Below are 27,506 nucleotides of genomic sequence, written 5' to 3' on the forward strand. Positions count from 1 at the left end.
CATAAACAGCCAAAAGGTAAGAAAAACATCCAGTCCTTATTCTAAGGAGCAAAAGGTCATTTCAACAAATTTTTACCCATAAAGACAGATAAATGATAATACTGATAGTAAAAAAGATAACAGGCTGAGCACCAGAAACTCTGTTTCATCTTTTGTCTTTATGCTTTAGGCAAATGCTTGAAATAGTTTAATAAATAATTTGTATTTTGATGGATTTTGAAATCAATTTCATATTCCCAAATGCTGTCTGTTTCTACAAACACATTAAAAGAGAGGCATATATATGCTTAATGGCGTGTCCTTGTTAATGCATCAAGCAGTGAGTCAGCATGTTTGTGATGCACATTGACTAATCCCTAACATACGCTGCCCATAGCAATATAATAACAGCACTTCGCTTTGGCTCCCAAATTATACAAATTTAAGTGGTTATTCACCTTTGAGTGAATTATGATGTAAAGAGTGATATTCTGAGACAATGTGCAGCTGGTTTTTATTGTTTATTAATTGTGGCTTTTCAGGTATTTAGCTTTTTATTCAGCATCTCTACAGTTTGCAAATTTTATTGCTTGGGTCACCTAGCAACCATGCAATGATTTGAATGAAAAGACTGCCATATGAATAGGAGGAGGATCTGAATGGAAATATAAGTAATAAAATGGGGCAATAACCATAAATGTGTAGGATTACAGAGCATTTGCTTTTTAGGCGGGCCATCCAATAAACCCTATTTGGAAGTTGGAAAAGAGTCAGAAGAAGAAAGCAAATAATTAAAAAAACTATAAAAAAAAAAAGAAATAAAGACCAAACTTAGAACTGACCATTCTAATTTAACAGTGCACCACTCCTTTAATAGTTTCTAGCATGCTTTTTACATAGTAACATAGTTCTAGCTTGCTTTTTAGAATGGACAATTCTAAGCAACTTTTAAATTGGTCTTCGTTATTTATTTTTGATAGTTTTTGAATTATTTCCCTTCTTATTCTGAATCTTTCCAGCTTTCAAATGGGGGTAACTGTGTCACTGGGGGCTGTGTAAGGCTACAAATGTATTGTTATTGCTACTTTTTATTGCTCATCTTTCTATTCAGGCCTCTCCTATTCATATTCGGTCTCTTATTTTTGCGCTTGACCCGAGTATAAGCCGAGGTAGAGTTTTTCAGCATATTTTGGGGGCTGAAAAACTCGGCTTATACTCGAGTATATACGGTAACTATACTAACTAAGCGTTTTGCTCAGCGCATGTACACACAGCCAGATGAAACTGCTCATATTTTATTTTAATTCATTTATTTTCCTTTTGGTGCTAGTTATCCTCTTAAGTCTGTATTTTAATAAATCCCCAGCAGCTACAAGGCAGTAATGGAAAAAACATGTAGCAAGTGTTTCTAAGGGGATAAAAAACAATAACATTTTATTTGTGCAATAAACTTACAGTAGCTTCAAAGCCACTAGCACGGGGCCGTTCTGATGATCTGCCTCATTTCTCCCTGATCTAATAGCATATATTTATCCATGGCTTTACTATAAATACATGTCTTATTCGAAGGGAAATATACATTTTTTACAGGGAGGGTTTATAGACCATTTGCCATATCTTGATAGTGGTAAGATATATAATACTGCTGCGATTAATCTCCAGCATACCAGGAGGACGCAATACAATGCTTGTTTCTATTGGTAGCTACAGGGATTGAGAAGTACAAGTATAGGCTATATTATCTGCAATGCTCTGGGGCTTTCTGGATTAGGGATCTTTCTATAATTTAGATCTCCATACCTTAAGTTTGCTAAAAATCATTTAAGCATTAACTAAACCCAATATGAATGTTTTGCCTCCAATGTGAATTCAAGCATCTTATTTACCATCAAGTGCAAGGTACTGTTTTATTATTATTATTATAGAGAGATAAGAAAAAAACAATTATTGGTTTCATATACACTGTAATTCTGAGATTTCTGGATTTCAGGTTTTGGATAAGCGATCCAATACCTGTACAAAGAGAACATCCTGTTTATAACTTGAAGTGATAGACATACAGCATTGTAATAGGTGGTGCTATTAGAGCAATGTCTAGAACAAGGCTGAATGGAGGCAACATGGACACGGGCAGCTTACAGCCATAGGTAATGTGCCAGACACGACATGAGCATACTACAAATAATGTCTCAGCAGTGCCCATGGCCAACAAGCTCCAGCATTTGATGCTGCAGGTTTAACTGAGATGCACCTAACAGATATTCAGCTTTACTAAGGACAGTGCCTTCAGAGCAGCAGCTATAGTATACTGTAAATGAAGGCACCTACATGGATGAAGTCTGTAGAAAAGTACTAAGCATTTGAAAAAATCTGTTAGAAGTCACAGTTTCTGACCTGAGGCCACGGAACTCGTTGGTGACTTGACTTGAATCTCATTTGCTACCAGTGGCTTAACTACCGGGGGAGCAGAGGGTGCAATGGTGCCAGGGCCTCCCGGCAGCTCGTAGCGCCACTGATTCCCACTGATTCTGGGACTCCGGCGACAGAAAAAATGGCGTACGGAGGGGGGCCCAGCTGCGCATCCTGCGCCAGGGCCCGTCCCCCTCTAGTTACGTTACTGTTTGCTACTTAGCTGCCCAGATTGCCAGTTTGTCAAGATCCTGTTGCAAGGATGCCACATCCTCAATGGAATTAATTGGGCTGGATAGTTTTGAGTCATCTGCAAACACTGATACATTACTTACAATACCCTCCCCTAAGTCATTAATGAGCAAGTTAAATAAAAGTGGACCCAATACAGAGCCCTGAGGGACCTCATTTAGAAACTTAATCTGTACCCCATCCTGTAGGCAGTTTCCTATCCATGTGCAAACGACTTCATTAAACCCAACAGCCCCTGGTTTAGAAAGCAGTCTTTTGTGTGGCACTATATCAAACACTCCAAATAGATCACATCTACTGCTCCCACACTGTCCAGCATCTTACTTACCTCATCATAAAAAGCTATCAAATTTGTCTGACATGACCTATTCTTCATAAAGCCATGCTGATTGCTGCTCATAATGCCTTTCACTAGGACATTTTGAATGTGATCCTTAACAAGCCTTCAAATACTTTGCCCACTACAGATGTCAAACTTAATGGCCTATAATTGCCAGGCTGAGATCATAATCCCTTTTTAAATATTGGAATGACATTAGCTTTTCTCCAATCCATAGGCACCATACCAGATGAAAGTAAATGGAATGTGCAGTGTTCCCAATGCATTTGCGTGTCTGTAAATAAAAGCTATTATAAGGATTTTGAGCTTTATTCACTTTTGTAAACACACTGCTATTATTCTGAACACAACTGTACACACACACAGAGATATATTATCTGTAAGAACCACGAATAACGTGCATATGTGGTGCTCAGTGATGTCACTTTGGGTGCTGTTTATTGTTGAAAGAAAATGTATACCCCTTATATTAATACATGAGGACATTAGAAGTCACTCTCCATTTGGTGACTAATATTTTTAGTCTATTATTTACATGAGCTATTTGCAGTAAATCATGCATAGCAATATCATCACTGATAACTGGTACTTACACATTTCTCATGGCAATATTACAAAAGTAATAACTCATATTTTAAAATATATAAAAGGCTATAAAAAGTCATCTTGGGATTCCATGACCCATACTAAAACATTTAGCCTGCAGCTGTATTACTTTATGTAGTGGTGGCACTGCTTTACAACTCTCCATTTTATAGTAGTAGGGGTCATAATGGGCGCATTGCACTCCTTTGCACTCCATAAAATCCCATACAGAATGTGCGTGTGCCTAGTAGCCCTCATCCACCTCCTGTAATGCTTAAAGCACAAGAGAACACTTAACACTTTCCCTTATGTGCTGCAATTTTAGGAGCTCATTGTTTCCTGTGTCCAATTTGTCTGCTACCCATTACACCACAGGCGGTTACACCAAATTCTGTGCCGTTTACCAACTGACTCATATTTTGTGCCTCCAGTATATGACTGGAAACTGATGTATGCTCGGAAGGTGTCTGAAGCCATAAATATGTTTTCAGTACAGTATTCATATATAATATTCTTATGATTCCACTAGCAAAATATTGGCTAGGCTGTACTTTCAGGAAGCCTGTATCCAACATGGCCCACGGGTGGCATGGCATTCAAGAGGAAATAGGATCAAAAAATGAAGTTATCAGTGTGCATCACTCTACCACTAAACTTATAGTTTTAGATGTTCTTCAACTGATGGGGTTGCTAATCTAGTTACTATAATGTAGTAGCTTTTCTATACTTCTTTAATTATAGGGCCCACTTAGGAATCACAGGGAGGAGTGAAAAGTGCCAAAAATTGGCACATACTGCCATGTTTTTTGCACACTTTCACCCTGCCCTTTTCTGAACATTACCAAAATGGTGCAGAGACCTGTCTGTGCCCCTTAAATATTGTGCTGCATTCATATGGGGCAGGGCACATAACTATCCTGCCTTCAGCCCCCCTTGGAGCATCATGCAGACCCTGTGGTGGTATGGACAAGGTTGCCTTTTATTAATGTGCTATGCACCTGCATTTGAGCATTTAATTGATAACTAAAGCTTAGCAAAGTAGGGCAGACATGCTGTACATTGTTTTGGCAAACAGGGCCGTTGAAGTGAAGATCTGTACCTCCGAAGATGCCCCAGTGGCTCCCCATCTTCTTTTCTGTGGATTCAGTGCACCTGTTCTGAGCTGCTGCCAGTTACCTGAGTTTAGGGATTGACTTTCAACATACTGCATATATAGATTACATAAATCACAATAAAAGGCTGATTATTTCATTCAGATTCTCATCGCATGGCAGCTCAGAAGCCAATGCAATTTACACCATAATGTAATCGACCCTGTAACATTAGCTTCAATGACCTAATTTTCTGCTTCATGATTTGCACCCCTAAAGGTCTTATAAATAGCTGCCAGGATCATACTGATCATTTGCAGTGTCAATGACATTCCTAACAAAATCCAACATTGTGACAACTTTGAAGGTCTGGATCATAGAGATGCTGAACCTTTAGGCTGATCGTTCTCTTTACTGTAAAATTGGTTATTTCTAGCCATATTCATTTTTAGGGTTTATTTATATAAACTGTAAGTGCCAATATGACAGTGTTTAATGGTGCAATATTTCAAACCTTCCTATATGGTAATATATAATTTCTTCTGTCAAGTGCCAGAAGATGGAGCATTTTTTTCTGGCCATTTGGTCCATAGGCCTATCTGGGAGACAATGAATCTGGTTGGCCTACGTATGGCTGCCTTTATCCTCAGCTGTTTCTTAGCCTGTCTCCTTGTGATCTTCTCCATTGTCCCATATATTTAATATTTTTGCTACGTGTATCCTCGACCTTTGCATTATAAGTAAACAATGATATCCAATCTTACAAAGATGGTTTTATTCAGCACAAACCGCTTTAAATACATTGTTTCATACAAGTGAGAAAACAATGGTTCATGAATATGACATATCAAAGGTTTCATGGACAGTTTTCATAATGGCACAATAAAAAAGGAAATGTCTTCAGGTAATAAGACACATGTGGAAGTACACTACTGCCTAAAAAACAACAGGTATATTACCCACGTCCAAAAAAAGACTACATTATCTGGTCAATAACAGCTCTTTAAAGTCTTATTATTATTAATGAGAATTTTTATCTTCAATTTCGGTAGCACCATTGAAAAGCTTTAACCAGCGACTAATCTAGGAATAAATGTCATATATCATGGACAGCCAATAGCAATGGAGCTGAAGGCCAACACCCACCTCACCGAGCTGTTGGTAAGCTGTAACTCCCAGGATACCACAGACTGCTTAAGGCACCTCAGGGAAATCCAAATTATGGAGCTACAACTCCCTGCCTAAGGTGGGTAGGGAAAGTCCAACTTAGGGGGCAACAGCTGTTGGCGTTGATAGTACAAGACCACTAAAAGCTGGATGACCACAGATATGACATCCCTGATACAATCCATTTGCCCCTCAGACTTCCTTTTATTTAACAAGCAAATTCTTGTCCTTACTGATCCTGCAGAGGATGATTATAATTCAGCATTGACTTTTAGTGCTATACAGAAACAAGCGTCCATCCCTTATTTGTGCTCTTCCAGCAGCAAAGATATTGGAAAGTAAATCAGTGCAATAATGAAACTATTCTTTGAGCTCTGCTTATCAAAGGCGTATTGGGGCGCTGTAGAGAATGCATTGGTTATACCCCAATCATTTTCCTGGTAGATGCATTCACATACCTATAAGTTCTGTATAAAATGGGCTTAGACAAGACGATTTGCTTGCTAGCTGATACTTACGGAGCAAGTTCATCCATCTGATATGCTCAAATGTACTTTTATCCCTTTTTTGTGTGTTTTATTCCTGTTGGTTTTTTGATTGCACTTTTGTGCTCGCTTCTTAGGAATTGTCTTTGCGATTAATAGGCAAATTTCCTACATTCAGGCTTTGAATAAAACACTAGATGAAAAGGCATGTAAAGGTGCCAGGAGGCATGTCTGCAGATCACACAATTGCGTGTCCAAGGCAATACTAACTCTTAGCGTTCCAGTTGATGATTTCTCAGCATATTAAATAAGTAAGGCTTTATAGATGAAAAGTCACAATACAAGAACAATGTTTAGGTGGAGAAGATGCTGCTTAGGATGGGTCTGAAATGCATTTTAATGGATTATACTGAACGGTGTAATATGCCGATGACATGCTATCTTACAAACCGCAGTCTTGACATGAGAAAAAGGAGAGACCAGTCTATTAGCTTTCTCTTGTGGACTCATCAGGCTCTAAGAGCTGCTGTTTTTTCAAACAAACCATCTTAATTCTCTCTCTTATATTTTCTGCCGTGGAAGCCATGTCACTTGGCGTTCCGAAATACTGTTCAGTCCTGTAACAAAAAAACAAAACAGATCTCTCTCTCTCTCTGTATATGACCCAGGGGATCTAGTGCTACAATAAAGATTTACCAAACACTTTAGGCAGGTGTAGCGGGGAGATCCCCTGCAATTTTATTAAAGTCACGTGATGTAAGGGGATCTTGTGACCAGTGACTGGTTATAGAGGTTAAATAATGGGAGGTAGCACTTGGCTATTTCTCTGTGGTCTCCAAATACCAGGGATGGTTGTGCAGGGGTCCTGAAGCAAAATGACCCAGTATCAAGCTTTGGACTTTAAGGAGACCAGAAGTGTGGAACAAGAAGTAATTTTTATTGAAGGCCCTTAAAGGAGAAGGAAAGGCTAACACTAAGTAAGCTTTATCAGAAAGGTCTATATCAGTGATCCCCAACCAGTAGCTCGTGAGCAACATGTTGCTCTCCAACCCCTTGGATGTTGCTCCCAGTGGCTTTAAAGCAGGAGCTTATTTTTGAATTCCAGGCTTGGAGGCAAATTTTGATTGTATAAAAACCAGGTGTACTGCCAAACAGAGCCTCAATGTATGTTGACAATCCTCATAGGGGCTACTAAATGGCCAATCACAGCACTTATTTGGCACCCAAGATCATTTTTCATGCTTGTGTTGCTCCCCAACTACTTTTACTTCTGAATGTTGCTCACGGGTTCAAAAGGTTGGGGATCCCTGGTCTATATAAATACACCAGTAAACCCTCAAAATTATGCTGCTCTGAGTGCTCTGTCAAAAGAAACTCAGCATTTCTTTCCTTTATTGTGTACATGTGGGCTTCTGTATCAGACTTCCTGTTTTCAGCTAAACCACCAGGGCTTGGGCTTCAGCATGCTCAGTTTGCTCCTCTCTGCCTACCTCCTCCCCTCCCTGCTGTAATCTGAGCCCAGAGCTATGAGTGAGCAGGGAGATACTCAGACAGGAAGTGATGTCACACCAAGCCAATATGGCAGCTGCTATCCTAAACAAAAAGAGAGATTCTAGAGATGTTTACTCAGGAATGGTGAAGCATTCTGGAGAAAAAAATATAATGTTATGAGTCCCCTTTTTGTAATAACCAGTAAACCTACAGTTTGGCCTGGAAAAGTCGCCTTTTCAACATAAGCTACCTGAAGCTAGTGTGTCCTACCTTGATCTTAAATATCATATTCTCATTACTATGTTTTACTTATATAGCCCAGCGGTACTTACAGCCTATCACATGGTCTCTTTCACCTGCCTGTACTTTTTGGGGATTAATATGGGCAGAAACTTAACATCCATGTAGAAAGAATTCAACTCATGAACCCCAGCTGTGCTAACCACTGAAACATGGCGAAGTTAATATCAGCATTATACAGTAGTGATGTGCAGGTTGAGTTTTTTGTGGACCTGTACATCACTACTACTTAATGTGGCCCCGCAGATGTGTGGATGTCAGCCCAAACACATAAGCTTAAAGGTTGACTAACACATTGCTATTATGCAGCTCATTTGAACCAGTATCACCAAGCAGACAGTGGGTTAATTATATGAAAAACAATATGGCATACCCATCGGGATAAATTACAGGCACTGTTAATCTGTCCAGCAGAGATTTCCCAACAGCTTCAACCTCATCAAACTGTTCAAACTCCATCACAGCCTCACCAAGATCTGGGCATTCTTGTAAAATCTGAAAAGATAAATAACAAAAAATGAGGTTATGGACTTAGACAAAGAATTGTCTCCCATATTGACTTGGGCCACGCTGAAACTACAGCAGCTCTTGCTTCCTACAGGTGTGGGCAGAGACTCATGCCAGTGGCAAGCATCTCCCTGTGTGACACTGACCTAACTGTTGTTAAATAAAGGGAAACTCAACTGAATTTTTTTTTGCATAATATATTGCTTTCAATTGCAATTAGATTAATAAAAACATTTTAATTAAAGCATATTGGAAAGTTGTTTCGAATTACATTTCCTTTTATTTTGCCAAAAAAAGAAACCCAACAAACAAAATACTGGTTTGGTGACCATGTTTAAGCTTTTTAGAACAAAATTAAATGACATAATGGCACATTATCATTTTTTGCTCATATATTCTGTTGCAATGAGCACAATTACAATAAAAAATATTAATAAATGTTATTAATGTTATTGATATGTAAATATATACCAGAGACTAACATTTCCTTCAATTCTTTGCACCTGGCTAGAAATTCTACAAAATATGTATGTGACCTTTAAATGAATGGAATAATTTGTGTGCGGGTCATATGCAAATATATCTAACCTTTTCGGCATTTGAATTAAATGCAAGAGCCATTTCCAGCCGGTGAACTCTCTCCTCTGAGGTTATCGTGAACTGTTTCCACACTCTGTTAAGTTTGGGGAGCGTGTCCCCAGATGACCTTGATGTACATCTAAGTGACTGACACAGTACAACGGTAGCTTGCAGTAACTGTCGCCCGTAATCATATGTACTCTGAAAAGAAGAAAGTACAGGTAAAGGGATATTATGAAAAAGTCTTTAAAATGTTGGAATGAGCCTCACAGGGCTCACCAGAGAACCTGACATTTAAGGCTTGGGCAATGCAGTGGTTTTTTGGTACAGGATGCACTCTACATTACACAACACCAAAGTCAACAGGCCTGATTTATGTTCAAACATTCACACCTGTATATTTACTGTTCGGCCCACAATGTGACCCTGCAAACTGACAGTTGCATTGTCTATGACTGCCAGGGGCCTTGCTCCTTGTATCAGAGTAAATATTTTAAATGCTAAATAACGCCTTTCAGTTTAGGTTAATGAACAATCAGCATCCACTTCTGGTGAGCTTACTAAACCATGTAGGCTCTTCAGGCTTTTGGCTAGGTATTACTCTTGTATACTGCCTCTGCATTGTGTTCTGCTCAGACAGACAAGAATGTTAACACAACAATGCCTCCTTTCTGTCAGAATTGCAAAGTGTGTGTGTGTGCGAGCGCAGACACTAGAGCAAGCTATACCACTAACAGAGAGAAGTGGCAACAGCTACACACTCCTCATTGCTACACACTGCTCAACCAAGATGCAAGGATGTTTCTGCTTCTGATACAAGTATTGTATATGTGTGCATATGAAGTATTTACCTGGGCTACATCGACAAACTTTCTGTGTTTTTCCAAAAGAATTTTGGTCTCTTGACTATCATCGCCGAGTCGAATATGAGTTTTGAGTAAGGCATCAAGCAACTCGTTTAACCAGTCTACTGCCTAGGACCAATAGAAACAAGGGGAAACAGAAAACACAGTACATTATACCAACAATGCTTTGCTTGAGCTTAATTTACACACACACTTTTCAAACCCTCTCTCTCTGTCCTGCTAGCATCTCCACTTCCTGATGGCACCTCACCACAAAAAGGCTGTTGAGCAGTAATGCAGATTTCCTAATGCATTTACATTACAGCCATCTCCAGGTTTCACGTGACAAAAGGACAAGTGAGAAGTGAAAGGTTATACAAACCAAGTGAACCTGAAAGGGTGTTTTAATGGGGCACAGAATAAAGTAAAGGGATTTCTAGTTTCCATTCAGTCATGTAAAATGCAGTAGATACAACTAAATGTAAAATGTAACCAGCCAAATGAGAGAATCTTCGTGTGCATGCCTAGCTTAATAAAAAAGATTTTACTGGGGTAACGTTTAGTTTACATTGTATCTATTGCCATATCTACCTGAGCTGCATCTTCTTCACATTTAAATAGCTGAACCATCTGTAGCATTTTTAACCTTCGGACATCAACCATATCTTCACACCTGAGAAAGGTAAAGGCACACAATGAACAAGAGATGATTTACTACTGTGAGGTGGGCAAGTTTGCCCTGTGTCTAATACCTGCAAATTGTCCCATGGACCCATTGTGTGTATTGTAGCCAGATGCACAAAATGTTTTGACATATAAACCATGAGCAGCTAAAGCGTGTGCCAGCACATACCCATATTCCACATGTGGGATGCCCACAGGTTCAAACTGGCCCCATTTACTAATAAGTGTAGACTCTTTACCCTGCATTTTCTGAAGCAGTTACAGTGGGATTCTGGGGGAAACAATTATACCTTGTTTGAAAAAAAGAAATTGCCCTTTGCTCCTGATAAAAACTGAGCTAGCTCAGAAGGTATTGCCTAAAATATTTTGTCCTTTCTCGTGAGAATTTGGCCTCTGAATGGCACTCCTACTTTAGAATCTATAGAAGAGTGTCCAATGTTATTGCCAAAGAATTATTACAGTACACTCAAATTCAAGTAAGAATAAGATTAAATAAAGGTATACAAACAAAAGGTATATAAAGAATAGTGTGTTTTATTGTAAAGGTAGAGAAAAATAAAGCAAATGAAAATAAAGCAAACAGGCATCTCTTAGTAGAAGGGCACATGTCCCTTTATTGTTAGAACTATTTACGTATAACAAGGGCCTCCTTGATGTATAGAACTGAAAATATGTATCCATCAGTACTCAACTGACTAAGGGAAGATTTCTACTCTCTACCCAATAAACCGCCCCAATCATAACAAAAATAAAAGGATAATTAGCAGGTCATTCATCCACTCATCACATTTGGTGCCCTGAAAAACACAAGAGTTCTTCCCAGACATATGATCTGCATAGCAGCTCTGGGTCACTTAGGGTGAGAGTATATAAGCATTCCCTATCAACTACTAGAGAACTACACTAGATTCAAAGATGAATGCGCACACGTTGGTGAACTTCTTTGGATAGACTCCACATATGAAAATTACTGTATAAAATATTTTCCTTTATTGAATCTCATTAAAATCACAAAGTCCAGAAGTGCAAGGCAGGGGAGTGCATGGCTCTACGCGTTTCGTGACTACAAGGTCACTTCATCAGAAGCCAACAGCGCCCCCTGCTAACAACATATTTATGCATATTCGTTAATTAAATAAGTAAAAACACCAGATGATGAATATCAATCTAGTTAAAAACATGGTAGTCACAAATTGCATAAATCTCAAATTATACATATGTAATAGAATTTCCTTATATATATAGAAATATATCATATAAATAAATAATTAAATATGTATAATTAAGTGTCAGAAATAGGGTTACTTATAAAGAACAAAACACTCCAAAGCACTCAGAGAGAATAATATCGATGCAATGCCGGTATAAATGAGTAATTAGAGAAGGAAAAAGAAAAAGAACAAGGAAATTGTACAAAAAAGACCAAAAAGAAAGCATATAAAAGGAGACCTGAAAGACATATGAGTGAAAATGTATATATATCCAGATCCATATGGACGTGCGTATATAAATGTGTATGTGATAAAAGGACAATAAAACATGTGAAAATCGTAAAAATTCTAGTCTATGAAGCAATTAAGTTCCCATTCCCTATTAAGACCTCTAGGTGTCACCGTATCAAGAGAAAAGATCCAATAGGCTTCTTTCTTCAAAAGACCTTTCTCTATGTCTCCCTATGAACTACACTACTCTTAGTTATATAGTGTGAGGGTACAGCTCAGGTATGGTACATTTGTTACCATGTAATGATTTTAGAGTGGCAGCTTTATAACCCCCCCCATACACATACATTGGTAGTCTTCTCAGAGCCACCTTCTCTGCAAACCATCCACATGCGCTGTCACCTCTTGTCTCAAACCCTTCTATCTTGCTGCTCCTTACCTCTGGAATTCCATCCTCTGTAAGGAATCCTCTCTCAATCTCTTCAAGAAAAAACTAAGTGGACCTTTTGGATTACTAGAACATTAGCCTAGTCCTGTGCCTACTGACTATGTCTTACCTGTGCACTTTTTCATCTCCAATTTGTGCCTGTATGTTAGACTCCCATCCACTTACACTGTAAGCTCTATGGGGCAGGGACCTCCTTCCCACCTTGTCTCTTACCACATAGCATTAAGTTCTTTGTCCTGATATGATTCTGTATATATTTATTATGTGATTGTCTTCCCCGTGTATACTTTTATATATATTGCACTTTTATGCACTGTAGAGCGCTGCGGCTCCTTAACAGCACTTTACAAATAAAGTTATACATACATACTGCATCTAATATTGAATGGGAGAACTGAGATTTACCCTTGTACATGTTGCTTGCTTTAGAAAATTAGATTGTCTGGTGTAGATATGGAAGCTTCATATAACTTACCGCTGTTTCCTTAGTTGCATATCTTCCATTACACCTTGGATATGGTCCACGTTATCTTTGTTTTCAGTAGAGACATCTTTGCCATAAGCCCAAGTTGCCTGGTTGGTAATCTGATCTAAAAGCCCTTGACCTTTGTCACGTAAGCCCTGGAGGCCTGTGTCTAAAAACAATAAGGAGAGCAATTGAGAAGAGCACACAGTGCAGTGTCACCAAATACCATTCTGGCATGGTCTGAGGGGTTGTGTTAGTAAGGAAGAGCCTTATATGTGTTGAAACATCAGTTCTGATCACTGAACAATTAGTTAAGATAAATAAATGCTGCCATTACTACCAATTATGTGCAGTTATAGAAAAGCCCAAAATATACCCTACAATAATTTTATGCACAAACTGGAGAGATATGGGAATCGCTCACACATAAAACCAAAGGGCTGTGGCATGAGGCTTTCTTATTGTTGAATACTACTCATCTAATGCAAGGTGCAGCTAGTCGCTGAAGCCCTGCAACTGCCACCCAAAGTTACTACACGGTGTTTCTAAATGATAGTTATATGTCCTGAACTATTCATATCACTTCCTAAAGTGTCACAGTAGTGCTGATCAACTTTGTCTGTGCACAGAAAATACAATTTAAAATACCAAATATCTGAGGGCCATGTTATACTGAAATGACTATGCTGTAAAAATCCCTTGGAGGACAACGTGAAGCCAGTGGGTCACCTGTTTGCCTGTGTGCCGAGAATGTCTGAAAGATGCAAAGCTGGGTGGCATCCAAGCGGACATGGATATACCTCCCTTCTCATCTCTTACAAATAAATACAGCTATGTTCAATGCAGACAGACTTATATTTATGGCAGAGGTGCAGGAGCACTGTGCTTTGTAAATGTGACTTTCACATAGTGTGAGTTGTTTCTCAATGGCATTGATACAAAATGGAGAAAGGACTGTTACTGGTGTGTAATAATTGCTGGACAACCCACGATGAAAACCAACCAGACATCCTGCAGCCTTCATATGAAAGCATTCTATTTAGTGGTAAAGGAGTTCTTTAACCTGACATCTTGGTGTAAAGTCATATGGCAGTTAGACCACTGTGGTGCAGTGGAACTCTAATGTTTATAGTTGTTCACTCTTTCCCCAACAAAGACCTGTATGATTGGTAGCTCACAGCTTCTTACCAACACTTTTAAGCTTCTCCTCAAGCAATTTTAATGTTTGTTGGATTGCTGATCCATCTGAAGGGGCCACATCAACACAAAGCATCCCTAGGAGTCCATCCAGCTGCTGAGATAACTGAAAAAACCCCCAAAGATTTACATATTGGAATATATGACACACTTTGCCCTTGTTCTGAGCAATATAAGCTCCATAACAACATACCAACTCTTGCAAAGGAATGAAAACGTATTTAAGGTATTTTAGATTTTATTGGGATTTTGACAAAGATTCGGGGGCTATCCAGCTTCCTCTAGTGTTCTTACAGACAAACAAAGTGGAAGCAATTATCTGAATGGATGAACTAACCTTTATTTTTATAAATAGATATAAATGGTTATTGGAAAAAGCTACACGTGCAGGTCTTAAGTGAAATAAAGTAATTTTATTGTGGGCGCAGCTAACATTTAGACTGAAACCCCCACTTTGAAAAAGGCTTAGAGTTTCAGCCGAAATGTTGCGCCCAATATTGCTCCCACAATAAAATTACTTTATTTTCACTGCAAGACCTGTGAGTGCGGCTTCTTCTGACAACCACTACCATTGATACTGAGGATTGCACCCAGGCACAGAATACTACTTATATATTTATGTACCTCCAATGTGACATAAAATGACACACTATTAAAGTTTGAGTAAAAAAAAAAAAAAAAAGCTTGTGTTATAATAAAGGGGGTAATTATGTTACACTGCTCCAAGACACACTTACATCTTGTGCAACGCTGTGAAACTCTAGTGCAATCTGAAGCAGGTTTTGCCGGAACTCTAGCTGGCTGGCCTGTCGGTAGCACACATCACTGAGACGCTGCTGTAAGGTTTTCAGTTCTACAAGATCCTCTTCATCCCCAGCATTGAGGAGAGCTGCTATCTGCTGATTCAGTTCCACATACACAGCAAACCATTCCTGAGGATACAAGGAAAGAAATGTGCACATCAGTATCTGTTGAATGGATGAGCTCACTGTGGAGCGAACCTAGGAAAGGGCCATGGGGGAGTGTAACTCGCTAGCCCAAGTCTAATTTATGAAGATAAATTCTGGCCCATCCATTTGGCTTTGGTAAAGAACTGGATGCCAACAGCAGCATCGTATCAAAAGAGAAAAGCCTCAGCTTTTTGCAACAGTCACTTTATTGCAAAAGTGATTTTGTATTAAACTGGCACCAACATTCACCCATTTCTTTAAATCCTTTCATGTCCATGCGAATTTCAGAATTGTTTAGAAAAATGATTTAGCGGAGTAGCCAAAGGAGAAGAATATTTTATTTGGAAGGTGGTTCTACTGTTAATTTACTCACAGTCAATTTACTCTCAGTCACATTCTTACATCCAAGCCCAGGAACAAACAATATAATACTATGACTATGATTAAGAATGGAGTCTAATAAGCAAACCAAATATGCATGAAGAAGACCGGAGATCCGGAAGGTGGTGCCCATGAGCTCAGATGCACTTACTCTGCACTGATACTAGAGCAAATTCTTAGGGGTGATTTCAGGGGTAACTAAGTATGTGGGAGGGAAGAAGGATGGGGGGCTACCTAGGGTAGTAGGTAGGGAATTTTCTTATTGGTTTAGTTCTCCTTTAACCAAAATGTCCACACAAGCAGGTTACTACACTGACTGCCTGCCTAGTGGCAATTATGATCCGATTGTTAGCCAGAGGGCCAAATGATTGAATTAGCCCAAACTGTCATCAATCTAAAGGCCCTTGGCAATTTATTAAACCACAGACTGAACCGTGGAGATAATCCATCATTTCAGGGGAGATTGGTCAGGAATAAAGTGTCTCCACATGGCAGTTTATGGCTTAATAATTTGCATAAAGCCTTTAAATAAAAGTAAGAGTTCAGTAATTGAAGGTTCCACTTTCACTGGAGCTGCTACATCGATGTATGACCAAGGCCAGAAAGAACAAATTAATGCATATACCAATCTTCCTGCCATTAGAATACCCATTTCAAGGCTCAACTGTCTGTATAAAATATAAGGACACATTTCGTATTAAAGACAACACAAACAATGGAAATTGCACTTTATAATGTATTTGCATAGAATATCAATGGGCGACTGGTGGGAAAGGTAATATAAGTAATACATTTTGCATTAAGCTAAGTACGACTGTTGGACACATGAACTGTGGTAATGCAGTGCCACCTGCTGTGCCAACTAGGAAAATAATGAACCTAAAGGGACTGGAGAACATTGTAAAATAGAATATTCGTAGCACACTGCAATACATTTATCTTCATTAGCATCTGACTATTCATTTCCCAAAACCACTTTACAGGCTATACCTAAATAATCCAACTGATTACAGGAGATACATAAAACTCTTTAGTAAACGCACCTGACAGCAGACTAAATAGGGGATTAGACTCTCAATATTTGTACATTTTTTGAATCCTTAGATGGGTGTGCTACTAGACTAGGATTTCAAGGCATGTGAAATTATAAACATCTTCTGTAGTTTTAAGGGTTTTGGAAATGTATTTGCCATCAAAGGCTCTATTTGTCTACCACTTACTATTGTCTGCAGTTACAGTATATCTTCAAATTACATTAAATGAAAACTCAAGTTCAACAAAGAATTAGTCTAGACATGTTGCACCATCTGTGCCTCCAAAGATGTCCACTATCTGCTTTTTTGCCGATCTAGGCTGCTGTCAATTACCTGAGATTAGGAACCAACTCACAATATATTTTATATACACACTCACTAATACTACATTGTTTTAGTGTTACATGTAATCAGTATATATGCAAGGGGTGGCCTCTGGTATGGTGATCCACTTTATGGGTAAAAAGGTCCCCTGCCATTTGTCTATAATGTCCTCTAATGTACTTGTTAAGTGTAATCATGTCCCCTCACAAGCACCTTTTTTCCAGAGAAAACAACCCCAACCTTGACAGTCTACCCTCATAATTTAAGTCTTCCGTCCCTCTAACCAATTTCGTTGCACATCTCTGCACTCTCTCCAGCTCATTTATATCCCTCTTAAGGACTGGAGTCCAAAACTGCACTGCATACTCCAGATGAGGCCTCACCAGGGACCTATAAAGAGGCATAATAATGTTTTCATCCCTTGCGTTAATGCCCTTTTTTATGCAAGGCAGAACTTTATTTGCTTTAGTAGCCACAGAATGACACTGCCCAGAATTAGACAACTTGTTATCTTCAAAGATCCCTAGATCCTTCTCATTTAAGGAAACTCCCAACACACTGCCATTTAGTATATAACTTGCATTTATATTATTTTTGCCAAAGTGCATAACCTTGCATTTATCAACATTGAACCGCATTTTCCAGTTTGCGGCCCAGTTTTCCAATTTAGACAAATCACTCTGCAAAATGGCAGCATCCTGCATGGAACCTATAGTTCTGCACAATTTAGTATCATCTGCAAAAATAGAAACAGTACTTTCAATGCCCACCTCCAGGTCATTAATAAACAAGTTGAAAAGCAAGGGACCTAGTACAGAGCCCTGCGGTACTCCACTAACAACACTGGTCCAATTAGAAAATGTTCCATTTACCACCACTCTTTGTAGTCTATCTTTTAGCCAATTCTCTATGCAGGTACAAATACTATGTTCCAGGCCAACATTCCTTAATTTAACCAGTAACCTTTTGTGTGGCACTGTATCAAATGCTTTAGCAAAGTCTAAGTAAATCACATCCACTGCCATCCCAGAATGGAGGTCTCTACTTAACTTCTCATAAAAAGAAATTAAGTGTTGTAGTCGGATAAATTTCTTATGTTCAACCTTAAAGTGCACAATCCCTGGGTTTCATTAAAGGGGTTGGTCACTTTCAAACACTTTTTTCAGTTCAATTGGTTTCAGATAGTTCACCACAATCTTTCTGATTTCTATTTGTGACCGTTGTGACTCTGTAACTGTTCTAAATCTATATAATTAGTGGATACATTTGTAATCGTTAGCCATGCTGAGTAGTGAAACTCAGGTTCGGGCTGACTTCCGCAAGAAGTCCCTGGGACGCTGGCGGGTTTGGGCTGAACTTTAGCCTCCATTCTCCTAGCCTGGAGCCTTCTTCTGCTCCACTTCTGCCTCTGTGCACGCCTTTTTATATACTGGCGCAGGCCCCTCCCTGCCCCTTTTGTGACATCGGGGCGGGTATATAAAGAGGGGAGCATGCCAGGTTAAGGTTGGGTGCAAGCTGGGGCACAGCAGGTTAGGCTCAGGTGCGGGTCGAGTCTTTGTCAACCCGCACATCACTACTGCTGAGCAGAATCCCTGAGTTTAATTTAAGGCAGTTGTTAGAATTGATACAATAGTTGCTAATACTCCACAGAGTAACAGCAATTTGTAACAGTTCAGAATGCTCCTGATCACTGAGTTGTCTGCCTGAGACACAAACATTAAACATAACATTGTACATTTCATGCTGCTGAGAAATGTATCAACTAATGTAGAAAATTTAAATAGTTCAGAGAGGAAGTTTAAACAGTCAACAGTTTAACACTCAAAAATTAACCAATAGAGAGCAAATTAAAAAAAGTTGCTATTTCTGGTGCACTAACTGAACTGACGTGGAAGGTGTATTATCCCTTTAAAGCTTTTGGAAAGTGGCAAGTCTTTATACGTAAATTCTTTGACATCAATATCTGTGCAGTGTGGAAAGTCAGATTCCCATAGAATGAAAATCCCTTACACTGTGCTGACTCTCAATCTCTTCATGCTTCTGTTGAAAAGCCTGCGACGCTCTGAATGAATCTCCAATCCCCCACTGAGTTCGGAGCTGTTCTGAACCCGGTCCTTCCAACCAGCCGACAACCTGGACACAGAAAACAGAAGAAGTTACATGATGAAATATGCTTCATCAGTGACACAATGTGCATTTGCCATAGCAGGATAGCATTATGTCCTGGTGTTTTATATTATATACAGTTGTGTTCAGAATAATAGCAGTCCGACTTCACTAACCTGATTAATCACTGTTTTTAGTAGAAATTATATTTCTACATGGCAAATAACTTACTAGTAGGTGTAGTAGAGTAATAGCAAACCAACAGACCCAACAGTCATGACATGCATGCTGCTAATTCTGTGTAATTGATTCATTAATTGAGGCTTGTTCCAAATAATAGCAGTGTTCAGCATAATAATAGCTTGTTCCAAATAATAGCAGTGTGGAGTTCAATTTGTGAGGTCATTCATTCTGTGAAAAAAGAGGAATCAATTATGGCCCTTATTTAAGGAAGGAAGACAGCAAATGTTGTGCCTGCTGGTTATAGTGCATTTCTTTCTGAAAATCTGAGCAAAATGGGTCGTTGATTGGAGAATGGGAATACATATAAAGAAGTACAGAAAATGATAGGCTGCTCAGCTAAAATTATCTCAAATAATAGAAACTGAAAATAACCATTCGAATGGATAGAACAATAGTCAGCATGTCAATGACTCAACCAATGATCAGCTCCAGGAAGATCAAAGAAGGACTAAAGTTACTTGTGATACTGTTACAATTAGAAGACGTCTATGTGAAGCCAAGCTATCGGCTAGAAGCCCCAGCATAGTCCCATTGTTGATAAAAAAGACGTGCTGAAGAGGTTACCATTTGCTAAAGAACACATTTACTGGCCTAAAGAAATGGGGTTTTCAACAACCCCAAACACACCAGTAAATGAGCAACATCTTGGTTCCAGACCAACAAGATTGACATTATGGAGTGGCCAGCCCAATCCCTGGACCTTAATCCAATAGAAAACTTGTGGGGTGACATCAAAAATGCTGTTTCTGAGGCAAAACCAAGAAATGCAGAAGAATTGTGGAATGTAACAGGTGCCAAAAGTTGGTGGACTCCATGTAACACAGATGTGCAGCAGTTCTCAGAAACACTGATTATACAACTAAATATTAGTTCAGTGATTTGAAGGAAAGCACCATCTTTCTCAACAGTTTGCAGTTTATACAGTGAATGTTTGAGTTTGTAGCAGACACTGCTATTTTTTGGAACAGCCTAAATTCCCTTTTCTTCCCTTTCTGTAAAGAAATAACACATTTTATACATTTTTCTTCATGTTTTGATTTGGAATATAATGTGCAGTGTTCCCAATGCATTTGCGTGTATGGAAATAAAAGCGATTGTAAGGATTTTGAACTTTATTCACTTTTTTAAACACACTGCTATTATTCTGAACACAAATGTATAGGTATGCAACCTTTGGTTTCATTTCTATGGAGCCATGCAAGAGACAAGCAAATATAACCTCCAATGTAAACCCAAAAAGGCAAGAACATCTGCTCTGTTGAATTCTCTTATTTCTTTCACTAACACAGAGAAAAGAACTATATACCTATTAGAGCGGCAGAGAAAGGGGAAACATTTTTATTCTATTTATATTTTAAAACAATGCCACTTTACAATTGCTTTAGCTTTGCTATTTTGATGACAATATCCCTTTCATTTAGAATTTAGATGGCCTAATCAAAATACAGTAAAACCACAATTTTACATGCCTCTGCGAAATCACACGTAGAGACAGTTATCAGTAAACAATCAGCATTTTCTGTTTTGCAGATATTTAGTCAGTCCCTAACCTTGCAACATTGGGTTCTATAGTTCGATTCCAACTTGGACACTATCTGCATTGAATTTAGGGCAGCGGCAGGGAGGGAGATGTCACCTATGACTATTTATGAGCGACTAAAACGCCTGAAGTTTCCAATTACGGGCGACTTATGAATATATTGGTCATAGCACCAGTGATTTCAATTATTTCCAATGAAGAGGCATTTTTGGGAGATTTGTCGCCTGCAGTCAGTCATAAACAGTCTCGGGCGACAGATCTCCCTGTTTGTCACTGCCCTTAGGTTCTCCCCGTGTCTGGGTGTGTTTCTTCAGGGTACCCTGGTTCCCTCTCAAGGTCTAAAAACATACAGGAAGGCTATTTGGCTCCTGATAAAATTGACCATATTGAATGTGAGAGAGACTAGATTGTAAACTCCTCTGGGCAGGGACTGTTGTAAATGATAATCTGTAAAAGTGACGAGGAAGCATGCTCACACTGTATAAATAAATGTTAATAAATAAAATAATAAAAAATACAATAATTTAATAACAAATATCACTGGCCTAAACACAACCAGTCAGACATTTGTAAAGGCCCCAAAATGCATATATTAAGATACAAGCTATATTTTGGTTAATACCAGTTCATTTCATAACATGTTCCATAACCCCACATTTCTGTAACTTCACATAACATTTCTCAGCTCTCTTGTGGTGCCCCCTGGGAGCCCTGCCACTGCTAGGGCCTGCTCTTCTAGATCCCTGACTTCATACTGCCATAGAGACAGGCATTGTGCAGAATGGTATCTTTTAACCACAGCAGACAAGCCACAGATCACATTTGAGCTCTAATAAATCAGAGCAGTGCAGCAAGATTTTACCAACCCATACTGACCTACATTTTTCTGCATATTAAGCAATTTCTACAGTCAATTTAAATCAAGCTGAAAGCCTATGCTCTGCCAAAATTATGTAAATGCACCAATTTGAATTTTATTAGCTCTCTGACCATAAAGATACAGAATAAACAGGACAAGAAAGAGAGAGAGGCAAGACCACAAGGCACAGCAGGAAGAATGGAGCCTAAAATGTATGTAGTTAGGGATGTCTAGTTTGCAACTCTCCATCTGAATTACAATTCTCATAATCCCCATGGGAAATGGTATTGAACAAGAGCTGGATATTCCAACAAGACAAGGACCCTAAACACACTTGAAATCTACAAAGGCATTTATGCAGAGGTAGAAGTACAATATTCTGGAATGGCCGTCACAGTCCCCCGACTTGAATATCATTGAAAATCTATGGGATGATTTGAAGCAGGCTGTCCATGCTCGGCAGCCATCAAATTTAACTGAACTGGAGAGATTTTTTATTTAACAATGGTCAAAAATACATCCATCCAGAAACTTATCAAAGGCTATAGGAGGTGTCTAGAGGCTGTTACATATGCAAAAGGAGGCTCAACCAAGTATTAATGTAATATCTCTGTTGGGGTGCCCAAATTTATGCACCGGTCTAATTCTGTTCCAATAAACACTGCTGAAATACTAATGTTTTCATAAGGCATGTTATACAGTGGTGTGAAAAACTATTTGCCCCCTTCCTGATTTCTTATTCTTTTGCATGTTTGTCACACAAAATGTTTCTGATCATCAAACACATTTAACTATTAGTCAAAGATAACACAAGTAAACACAAAATGCAGTTTTTAAATGAGTGTTTTAAATGGGTTTTTATTATTAAGGGAGAAAAGAAATCCAAACCTGTGTGAAAAAGTAATTGCCCCCTGAACCTAATAACTGGTTGGGCCACCCTTAGCAGCAATAACTGCAATCAAGCGTTTGCGATAACTTGCAACGAGTCTTTTACAGCGCTCTGGAGGAATTTTGGCCCACTCATCTTTGCAGAATTGTTGTAATTCAGCTTTATTTGAGGATTTTCTAGCATGAACCGCCTTTTTAAGGTCATGCCACAACATCTCAATAGGATTCAGGTCAGGACTTTGACTAGGCCACTCCAAAGTCTTCATTTTGTTTTTCTTCAGCCATTCAGAGGTGGATTTGCTGGTGTGTTTTGGGTCATTGTCCTGCTGCAGCACCCAAGATCGCTTCAGCTTGAGTTGACGAACAGATGGCCGGACATTCTCCTTCAGGATTTTTTGGTAGACAGTAGAATTCATGGTTCCATCTATCACAGCAAGTCTTCCAGGTCCTGAAGCAGCAAAACAACCCCAGACCATCACACTACCACCACCATATTTTACTGTTGGTATGATGTTCTTTTTCTGAAATGCTGTGTTACTTTTACGCCAGATGTAACGGGACGTGCACCTTCCAAAAAGTTCAACTTTTGTCTCGTCGGTCCACAAGGTATTTTCCCAAAAGTCTTGGCAATCATTGAGATGTTTTTTAGCAAAATTGAGACGAGCCTTAATGTTCTTTTTGCTTAAAAGTGGTTTGCGCCTTGGAAATCTGCCATGAAGGCCGTTTTTGCCCAGTCTCTTTCTTATGGTGGAGTCGTGAACACTGACCTTAATTGAGGCAAGTGAGGCCTGCAGTTCTTTAGATGTTGTCCTGGGGTCTTTTGTGGCCTCTCGGATGAGTTGTCTCTGCGCTCTTGGGGTAATTTTGGTCGGCCGACCACTCCTGGGAAGGTTCACCACTGTTCCATGTTTTTGCCATTTGTGGATAATGGCTCTCACTGTGGTTTGCTGGAGTCCCAAAGCTTTAGAAATGGCTTTATAACCTTTGAAATTGAACTCAGGTGTGATAAACCACAGTTAAGTTATTTTTTTAACAAGGGGGGCAATCACTTTTTCACACAGGCCCATGTAGATTTGGAGTTTTTTTTCTCCCTTAATAACGTAAACCTTCATTTAAAAACTGCATTTTGTGTTCAATTATGTTATCTTTGACTAATAGTTAACGGTTTTTGATGAGCAGAAACATTTAAGTGTGACAAACATGCAAAAGAATAAGAAATCAGGAAGGGGGCAAATAGTTTTTCACACCACTGTATATTAAAAGGAAGTTGCTACTTTGAAAGCTCAGCCAATGATAAACAAAACTCCAAAGAACTAAGAGGGGTTCCCAATCTTTTGCATATGACTGTACCTATATAAAATATCTGCTGTACATTTATGGCAGTACACCTAACACATTATCTAAGGGCTCCTTAGCTGACGAAAAGAGTTCAAATGGACTCATTGAGTGGATTGCTTAATTTTCGGTGCTCAGCATTCAAACAAGTCTTCTGCTGTGCCTACTGACGCAGCCTGATGTAGGAACCCGGGAATTAGAACTGTCTTTGACGTGGTGGTAGCTCCAGAATTTCCTTGCTTCAATAAGCATATCTGTGTACGATTCATCTGAACCGAATGTATGGGCACAATGGAGCTTTGTGCAAGTACCTTGAAGGGTGGGCAGTGTTTAAAAAAAAAAAAAAACAGTAACACCAAAAAACAAAAGTGTTCTATGGTAAAGAAAATATAATGTAGTGTTGCGCTGCACTGTAAAGGTTGTATGTTTGCTTCTGGACCTCTTCAATAGTTACAGAAACAAGCTGCTGTGTAGCCATGGGGGGCAGCCATTCAAAGCTGACAAAGGAGAAAAGGCACAGGATACTCAGCAGATAACAGATATTGTAAGTACTAGCATACAATGGGATTCTTATCTGTTATTTACTGTGAATCCTGTGCTTGAATGGCTGCCCCCATGGCTACACAGCAGCTGGTTTTTATAAACTATAGCAGAGTTTCTGAAGCAACATACCAGTATTACCAGTGCAGGGCAACAGTACCCTATATTATCATTCCTATAAAACATTACCATTCCTTTAAGTGCAAGTATCTTTAATGAATGGTGCCAATGCGTTCAACAGCTGCATACATTTTTAGGCAAACAGCTGCTTCAAGTGTAAATGTGCACTAATTAATTTCTCTAATTTCTCATTAGAACTGGGAAGAGAGTTTAATATAGATTACTAACATTTCTTAATCCAGATGTCAAAGTTTCTGTTTGGTGATAGGTTTATAGTGAGCTGTGAAACAGTGTCTTATGTTATGCATGATAACCCCGTACTGCAAAAGGCTAGGTTGGAAGTTGTATAAAATAGGCCTAATTATGTTTACAGAAAAGGGAAATGGAATGACTATGTGATAACATTTAAATGTGCAATTTTCTTTTTAACCAACACATGTTCAACAAATGTCAGCTATTAAATTAAATATTACAGTAATTTAACAATTTTTAGATATTTAAAAATAAACTGAGTCAAGTTTAATGACTTTCGTTTTTTCACTTTTCATGATAATTGGTGACACAGATGAAATGTGGATTTATTGGAGGGGATGGGTGCAGTGTTTCTCTCATGCCCCAGACACGCTAGGTAAATTCTCTTAAGGAAATCCTGGGATAAAACCCTATGAAACTGAAAATGAAAGATTTCAAAAAGTAATTCCCAAGAGAAAATAATATTACTGTACCATAATCTGTTTTTACATGTTATTGTGGCAATCTCTCAATAGCTGGAAATAAGACTAGAGGAAAAAAGATAAACCTTTTAGTCTTGTGCGCAGAGGAACGTTGAGAGTATTTACTATGCGCCATCAGTACATACGGTAGATCAAACAAAAAGAGGTCTATTTATAATCAGACTGATGTAAATTGAGGTTAGTGCCCCAATAAACACGTTCATTTAAATGCATTAATGGAGGAGGTTTGCCAAACGCAGCTAGATACTTCATTTTAATCATTCCTTCGCTCAGACAATCTGAATATTAACTCAGCAAAGGGCCTTAGTGTAATTTTTAGGAGCCTTCTAATAGCAATCCATGAATGCAATTATAATACTTACTTGGAAAATAAATGGGGGCATGATAACAGGATAAGTTTTATACCCCCTAAATCAAGTCATATGATGCAATAGAGTGAGAAAAGTAATGTCAAACATTTGGGCATAACCAAGAAAATTACAGAATTATGCTAAAAATACCTACTCAAATTTAAAGAGAAAGATACATTGTGGGAATTAGTAGCAACGGATAATGATAGCAGCTGCTGTTAGCTAATATCTCTGTTAGATGCTGCCTGCCTTTGTATCATTTGAACTATGACTTGTTCAGGAAAAGACATTATAATCCCTGGGGGTGTCTAACATTTTTGCACCCCCTGGTTATGCAGTTACTATTCCATTTAATGCCACTTAAAAGGTATACCATACAGAAAGTCTATAGCTAATCAATATACCATCACAAACACTTATGTGGGTGCTGCTGTTTCATCTGAGCTGGAAGGTGGACTAGCGATAAAGCTTAAATGATTAATGTTATACTAAGATTTAAACCACACTCACTATTTCACAGTCCTTTATAGATATTATATATTATTCATATCGGGCCATATCGGGCCACTGCCACAGTGGAACTTACAAGTAACAATTACATTTACACACAGTAGGGTCAATTTTATTAGGAGCCAATTATTATTATGCCTGTATGTATCCGAAATAGAGGAAGGAACTGAAGTGCGTGGAGTAAACCTACATGAGCATGGGGAGAATATACAAACTCATACAGGCAGTGCCCTGGTAATACTCTCAGACTAGCTAATGGTCCATTGTGTTACACAAAGATTCACTGACTGAATCTTCCAAGCTACTAGTGTTATTTGGGAGCAAGATCAACTTGGAAAGGGATAACATAGCACCTTGTGGGGACTATTCACACATGGACAGCCATGTTTTCGATGAGCGGGGGAATATTGTAATCACTCGTACACTCCAGTGAAGCCACTGAGAGGCAGGTAAGGCATTTATGGCAGGAAGGACTCAAAGAGGCTACACTGGAAATAAAATTCCTCTGATAAAAATGCAAACACCATATTGTCTGAAAATGTTTAGACAATGTCAGGGATGTCCAATCAGCAGCAACCCACTTAATGGTAGTTTACCTGCATGACCTTCTGCTGAATCTCATCTAACTGAGTGCGCTTGCTGCGCTGTCGGCACACCTCTTGATACCGTGTATACTGCTCGCGAAGTGAATCGAGTAACTTCATGACCTGAGGCTGAGCCAGAAGCTCATCATCCATCGGAGACCAAGAAACTCCTCCATCAGACCCATTAAAACGGCGTTGCTGCAGTTCTGATAACAGCTCATGACCTGGAGAGATTAAATATATTAAATATAAATATCATATATATATATATATATATACACATATATATATATATATATATATATATATATATATATATATATATATATATATATGTGGATATTGCACCTTATTTCTATTAAAACCTTCATTTCTATTTTTATATAGCCTCAGTTATTACGGAATTAGATGTCTCTACTAGCATATAAAAACCAACTCTGTAGATATTGTGTCCTTCCCCGTCAGCATATCAGAGAATAGGAGGGCAAAGCATATGAATATAATCACATATATACTCCCATGGCCCTATTTTTAATAATAAGATTTCCCAAAATAAAAATTTACCTGTCTGCAAAACAGTCTCTGGGTCAACAGATGGGAGATAATTGAAATCAACTGACCTTGAAATAAAAAGAAGATTATGAATGACCGCAATAACTGCTTTAAAAGCACAATATAATATCTATGAATGACATTTGTTTATTAAAGGTATTAATGTAATATTGGCCCTGAATCCCAATC

The 27,506-nt window shown here is 38.7% G+C and overlaps 1 protein-coding gene across 4 annotated transcripts in view; it reads right to left on the bottom strand.

Annotated features, from left to right (window-relative positions):
* Positions 1–5,416: 5,416 nt before the first annotated feature.
* Positions 5,417–27,506, bottom strand: part of sestd1.S (SEC14 and spectrin domain containing 1 S homeolog) — an 84,049-nt gene continuing 61,959 nt past the window's right edge. For all 4 annotated transcript variants that reach the window (XM_018237453.2, XM_018237451.2, NM_001092118.1 and 1 more), the window contains 11 exon segments: positions 27,330–27,385; positions 26,778–26,989; positions 18,967–19,089; positions 15,005–15,199; positions 14,259–14,373; positions 13,080–13,239; positions 10,622–10,703; positions 10,037–10,159; positions 9,195–9,386; positions 8,473–8,594; positions 5,417–6,925 (listed from right to left, as the gene is read on the bottom strand). In XM_018237453.2, coding sequence (XP_018092942.1) covers positions 6,796–6,925; positions 8,473–8,594; positions 9,195–9,386; positions 10,037–10,159; positions 10,622–10,703; positions 13,080–13,239; positions 14,259–14,373; positions 15,005–15,199; positions 18,967–19,089; positions 26,778–26,989; positions 27,330–27,385 — 1,510 coding nt within the window. In that variant the 3' untranslated portion in view covers positions 5,417–6,795.

The sequence above is a fragment of the Xenopus laevis genome, chromosome 9_10S (assembly GCF_017654675.1).
Source record: "Xenopus laevis strain J_2021 chromosome 9_10S, Xenopus_laevis_v10.1, whole genome shotgun sequence".
Classification (NCBI taxonomy): Eukaryota; Metazoa; Chordata; class Amphibia; order Anura; family Pipidae; genus Xenopus; species Xenopus laevis.